Here is a 6,567-nt window from a genome sequence, read left to right as displayed (position 1 = left end):
TATTTTTCCATTAAATTCATAAAAATTCTGATTTAATATATATTTTTTCCCTTACCTGATTTCTTGAACTACGCCAACAAGGACTCCAAAAAATACCTGCGGCGCTCACCCGGATCCTGAATAAAAAATTCCTAACTCCAATAAATTATTCCTGAATAAAATATTGTTTAAATATTTCCTAGGGCCATAATTCCTAAATAAATAGTAATACCAACAAATATACTCAAACTGCCAAATTTCTTAAATCTCACTCTCACTTTGGAGTAGAGTCTAGAAAACCTCAATTGAAAATTTATTCAAGTCAAAATGACGACAATTGCGATTAGGGCCACGTGGTGGTACCTGATTGCCGATTTAACAGCAGATTTAAAGCAAAATTGAGAAAATAGGTGTTAAATTACCACTTTACCTAAAAGTTTAGACTGTTAGGTTGTGGGCCAACAATGTATATCAAGCTTTAACACTCCCCCGCAAGTGCAGCCCGATAGCACGTGGAGAGATAAACAGATGACAAATAATGTCACAGAATAAAGACGGACGACAAGATTAGAACTCAGGACCTCTTGGTAACCAAAGCTCTGATGCCATGTTAGATTACCACTTTACCTAAAAGCTTAAACTGTTAAGTTGTGGGCCAACAATGTATATCAAGCTTTAATAATAGGAAAAAATTACCTTTCCCCAAAAGCAGTGCCTAAGTCGTTCCCATGAAAAATCTGCTCCAATAGAAATATCGGCAGTGGAACCAAGAATCGAATGACACCTTCCGTTTCCCGATCCGCTGCAAACTCATCAAGAAATTGAGAGAAGGAGAGAGAGAGAGGCAGAGACAGACGCGCACGAGGGCAGCTGCCTCTGACTTCTTCTTCTTCTTCCTTCTTCTCCTTTTAGTTACTTTATATATATATATATATATATATTTCTCTTATTTCAATTAGTTTTTAATTTTTTTTTAAATCCAATGTAAAAATATTTAATTTAATAAGTAATTATTTAATTATTTAATTTATCTTAATTTAATTTAATTTCTTTAATTTTAATTATTTTAATTTTAATTATTTTTTTCCTTCTTTTTCCCACGCCATTCCTTTTATTTATTTATTTGTTATTTTATCTATTATTATTATTATTATTTTTTTATTTCAATCATTTTAATTTTTCGGATGTTTACATATTATCCGGAGAGAGAGAGAGAGAGAGAGAGAGAGAGAGAGAGAATGTACAATTACACAATTGTTTAAAATTGACTTAATAGCACTTGAGTTTTTAAATTTTAATTTGTGAGATTTTGATATTAAGTTGAACTTCTTACTTCAAATTCAACTTCTTAAAATATTTGGGTTAAAAATACTTATCTCTTTTGAGATTTCAAAGATAACACGGAACCCCCTCTAAAATTTAAGAATTTTCACAAATCTCCACTTCTATTTGAAAAAAGATAATATTTTTGTAAGACACAAATGTTCCAAAAATCAAATATTAAAAAAATATGTGAGATTTTTGAAATTTTAGGAGAGATTTGTGAGATTTTTGAAATCTCATAAGAGACCATTTTTTTTTATTATCAAACCTGAGGAAATGTCCATAGCTTTTACCCTAACTATGAAATTGTAATAATTAAATTATTAAAATTTTGTATTCAATTAGATCAAATCCATATTCAACATTCAAGAGTTAGATACCTCTTAAAATTAAACTTAGAAATTAATAGGGCAAAATACACTAACCTCTCATGAGGTTTGACAAAAAAGACAATGACCTCCTTTGAGATTTCATAAATTCCAAAAACCTTCCTTAAGGTTTGAAGAATTTCAAGAACCTCCTTTGAGGTTTGTCAAAAAAGTACAAACTTTTTCTTATATTTTATGAAAAAATATTTTTTTTAAATGGAGATATGTTTCTTTTTATCAAACATCTAGAAAGGTCTATGATATTTTTGAAATTTTAAAAGATATTCGAATCATTTTTGAAACATTAGAGGAGATTTCTGTCTTTTTACCCAACCTGTCTTTTACCCTAATTAATAATTAAAATATTATGTTATATTTAATTTGTAAAATGTCTATTCCTAAAAATAGAGTAATTATAAGATAAATATCATTAATCCATAACAAGAACATATAGGGAATTTGTTTCTCAATTTTTTCATAGAAATCTCTATTCATATCTTATATATTATGCTGAAAAAAAATTTTAAAAATTGTATGAGGAACTCAAACAAATTATTATGTTCCCACACAATTTTTTATTTTATTTTAATTCAATTTCATAGCATTCCAAAAAAATAATTACTTCACAAACTAAATATGTGCTCATATCTAAACTTTTGGGTCTAATTTAAGTAAAATTTTAACTTACAACATTACTCAATACTCCTGTAATTAAGCTTTTGGATCTCGAGGGCCGAGGCCCGGGGCTCGATGAAGAAAAACAAATAGCGAAAAATAAGGCTAATCTCTCTCTCTCTCTCTCTCTCTCTCTCAAGAAAAACAAGTACCAAAAATACGTCACCTAATTCTTCTTCCGTAGCCGTTTCCCTCTCCCTCTCTCTTTTCAAATGCTTTGTCGCTGCTACATCTAAATTATCTATAGCTTTGTGTTTTGTCCAGCTTTGTTCGCGCTCGTAGTCCTCCTCGAAGGCGACTGACGGCGAGACAAACCTCGGACTTGTTTGTTGGCTAGCATTTTACAGAAGCGATCGATGTCTTGGAATCAACCCGAACCAAATGGGTACAGATGTAATGAAGATAACGTGGTTCATCCCAGCTCAGCAGACCATGAATTCAATTTCAAAGACGGTTCTTTTGATCTCACCAGTCGGGAGCGAGACCCTGGTTATTTGATTCTCCCTTCCACGATCACAGTAGTGCCGCAGGAAAAAAATTGTTTTCAAGACGACGCTGATGACTTGTCTGATTCTGTTTTCAAGGAGATAGCGGAAATGCTCATGGCTGACGACACGGACCAGAAGTCGGTGGATACATCCTTCGACCCTTTGGCCCTCAAAGCTGCCGAGAAATCTTTGTACGAAGTTTTGGGTCAAAAGTATCCTCACTCACACGATGATCAGGCCGTTCTCTGCGCCAACAGCTTGAGTGGGATGATTCACTCTTCTCCAAGCACACTCCCTTTTGCTAGTTCTTGTAATGGGATGGAGGAGACTAGTAGCACTAATTATTTCTTCCGCCCTGAAAATCAATATTCGTCGATTATCGATACTGAGAACTATGATTCGCCTCCCATGTCAAAGTGTGACACTCCAAAGAAAGAGAGGGAGAATCTGCGTAGTGGTGCAGAGAGGAAGAAGGATCTGCGCGGGAAGAATGTAGATTATGTAGAAGAAGGAAGGAGTAATAAGCGATTAACAATTTACACCGAAATTTATACCGAAGAAGATGAGTTAGCAGAGATGTACGATAGGATTTTGCTTTGTCCCGACGATAGTAAAAAGCTTCAGGTGTTCACTTCAGATGATGATGAGGTTCCACAAAATGGACGAACAGGCATATATGATGCTAAGAAGAGTAGCATAAAGAAAACTCTCGGTAAGAACAGAAGAGCAGGATTGAGGAGACTCCTTCTTCTATGTGCACAAGCTGTTGCTTTCAATGACAGCGTCACTGCACATAAACTATTAAATCAGATTAGGCAGCAGTCTTCTGCTCTTGGCGATGGATCAGAAAGGACTGGCCATTATTTTGCCAATGCCCTTGAAGCACGCTTGGGCGGCACAGGGTTTCAAAGTTATGCTGCTTCATCTCTCCAAAGGCTATCAGTAGTCCATCAATTCAGACTTTACCGAGCTATTGCCTTGGCGTGCCCATTCTTTGGGACCCATTTTTCTTTTTCCAATCACAACATTCTAAATTTAGTCGAAAAAGTATCAACACTTCATATTATAGATTTGGGTTTCTCCTACGGCTTTCAATGGCCCAAATTTATTCAAGATCTTTCTGTCAGACTGGGTGGACCTCCCAAGCTTCGCATTACAGTGATAGTGTCTCCTAAATTCGGTCTCCAAGCAGCAAAATTAGGTGAGAATGTGGGGCATCGTTTGATAAGGTATTGCAAGCGCTTTAATGTTCCATTTGAGTACTATTTAATAACACAAAAATTGGAAAATATCCAAATAGAAGATCTCAAGATCGATGGAAACGAGTTAACTATTGTGAATTGCCTACGACAGCTTGAGTATCTATTTGATGAGACAATTATGAAAAATAGTCCAAGGACTTCCGTTCTAAAGTTAATCTTGAAAATAAATCCAAATATTTTCATCCTTGGTATAAATAACGGATCCTACAATTCGCCCTTCTTTATCCCACGTTTTCGAAACACACTTCTTGGATTCTCATCTTGGTTTGATATGTTTGATAATATTTTAAGTCATGAAGAATGGGCAAGGTTAATGTTTGAGAAACAGTATTTTGGGCCCAATATTATGAATGTCATAGCATGTGAGGGTTTGGACAGAGTTGATAGGACGGCGACATACAAGTACTGGCAGGTTCAGATTATGAACATGGGATTCAGGCAACTCCCATTAGATTCAGAGCTCGTGAAAATATTGAGGGCTAAGATGGCATCTAACTATGATAAGAATTTTTTTATTAATGAAGATGGTCATTGGGCGGTGCAGGGATGGAAAGGTCGAGTTTTGCGTGCCATCTCTTGTTGGATTCCTGCAAGAGAGTCTTAAAATGCATTTTTATTTTCAGGCTTAAAAGTAGATTAGTATGAAACTCATTTAAAACTTTGACTGTTGCCTTTTGTTTCCCTATTGTATCATCTTAAAGATTGAGAAGGTTAATAATAATATTTTGTCTTTGAATTTAATCTCTCTCTCTCTCTCTCAAAAGAAAACAAACACACACACACAGACACACATTCATGCATTTATCTTTGTTATTTAACTTGTTTGTTTGCCAGTCAAATTTTTTGTCGTTGTTGCCATTGTCACTTGTTTGTACCAAGTTTATTATTAGCATTATTCTAACAGCACACTGTTCTTCAAAAATTTGTTAACAAAACATGACCATGAGCTTGGCATCTAATGAAAAAATTGTGATATATATATATATATATATATATATATATATATATATAGATATTGTTGCAAAAGCTCTTCCTTTATTTTCTTGTTTCTTTCCCATGAAGCATAAGCAAAATGCGTCAATTTGGGCTTGAGGTGTTTTTTTGGGCTTGGGTTGTGGGCCAAGTTTCAATGGTAAATTTATCCAGCCCAATAACACATTTTCAAACTCCATATTCAAAGAGCAGAGGAAAGAGTCTTCTATGTAGCCATATAAAAAAAGACAGCCCATACAGGTGCCTCAATCTCACTTGATGATTCAATTCAGCACCAGCAATCAACAGGTTCAAATTTTCCAACCCATATTCAATGCATGGATTCCTTTTACGCTGGATATTTGGTGAATCTGTGTGCTTTTTAAATCGGGTTTTAATTTTTGCAGATAAAAAGAATTTGTGAATATGCTTGAAATTTTGGTTTATGGAATCATCTTGAATGAAAATCAGTTTGTGAAATTATTTCGATCCAAAATCAGTTTACGGAATCATTTTGAATAAACATCAGTTTGTGAAATCATTTCAAATGAAAATCAATCCAACGAATCATTTTTGATATACCCAAAATATTCTCACTCAAGAGGAAGAGCGGTTACGAATATACCATTAAACCCCACTACATAACCGATCTGCCAAAAAGTATGATTATCGGTTTGTTACCTACTATAATTTCTTAGAGACTTGGCTCAGACGTTGTAAAGTACGCATGGAAGATAAGTATGAGTGAAGGAATGTTGTTTGGTTATTGGTGAGGTTTTGACTCGCTAAAATTGCAGAAGACGTGAAGGGTTCTCTGCCCTTCTATTGATAATAATTTATTGGAAGAGTTTCAAGTGAAATCGATAACACCGAAGGTTAGAACTCCTCAAAAAGTTGTCTGGGAAAAGCTATCTGTAGGTTGGTTGAAACTAAATATTGATGGCTTTTGTAGAGGAAATCTGGGTTCTTATGGTGGTGGTGGTGGTATCTTCCTCGAATCATCAAGTAATATTAAGGCTTCTTTCTTTGAAAAATTCGGGTACTAATAATGGAGCGGAGTTGTAGGCTCTTACTAGTAGTGTTCGGCTCTATAAATAGTTGGTATATCAGAATATTTGTATTGAAAGTGACTCGAAATTGGTGGCGGGATGGATCACATCTGAAATTTGCTCTTCCTGGTACTTATGAGACTTTTGAGAATTGTTAGAGGAGGAGTTACAAGGCTTTCAGTTCTCTATAAAGTACCAATTTAGAGAAGGTAATCAGGTGGCGGATTACTTGACTCATCAAGGCAAGAAAGGCAATACGAGGAGATATTTTGTAGGTTATGTGCAGCCGAGTAAAATAAGAGGTCTAACTCAGATGGATAAGATGAGTATCCCAAGCCTTCACTTTTAATGTCATCATTTGATTCTCCTATGTTTTCCTCAGCTTTTGTTTTGGAGGTATTTTTCTTCAGTTTGCAGGTATTTTGTTTATTGTTTGTGTTTGTTTTGTTTT

General features: G+C 34.7%; 1 protein-coding gene across 1 annotated transcript; it reads left to right on the top strand.

Moving 5' to 3' along the window:
* The first annotated feature begins 2,701 nt into the window (after window positions 1–2,701).
* On the top strand, window positions 2,702–4,699 carry LOC131148056 (scarecrow-like protein 14). The gene has a single exon (XM_058097794.1). It carries the CDS (start codon window positions 2,702–2,704, stop codon window positions 4,697–4,699), a length of 1,998 nt encoding a protein of 665 aa, XP_057953777.1.
* Window positions 4,700–6,567: the final 1,868 nt, after the last annotated feature.

This window comes from Malania oleifera, chromosome 2, assembly GCF_029873635.1.
Source record: "Malania oleifera isolate guangnan ecotype guangnan chromosome 2, ASM2987363v1, whole genome shotgun sequence".
In the NCBI taxonomy this organism is placed as follows: Eukaryota; Viridiplantae; Streptophyta; class Magnoliopsida; order Santalales; family Ximeniaceae; genus Malania; species Malania oleifera.
Note: the sequence above shows the minus strand (reverse complement) of the source record. Positions and strands in the feature narration are given on the sequence as shown.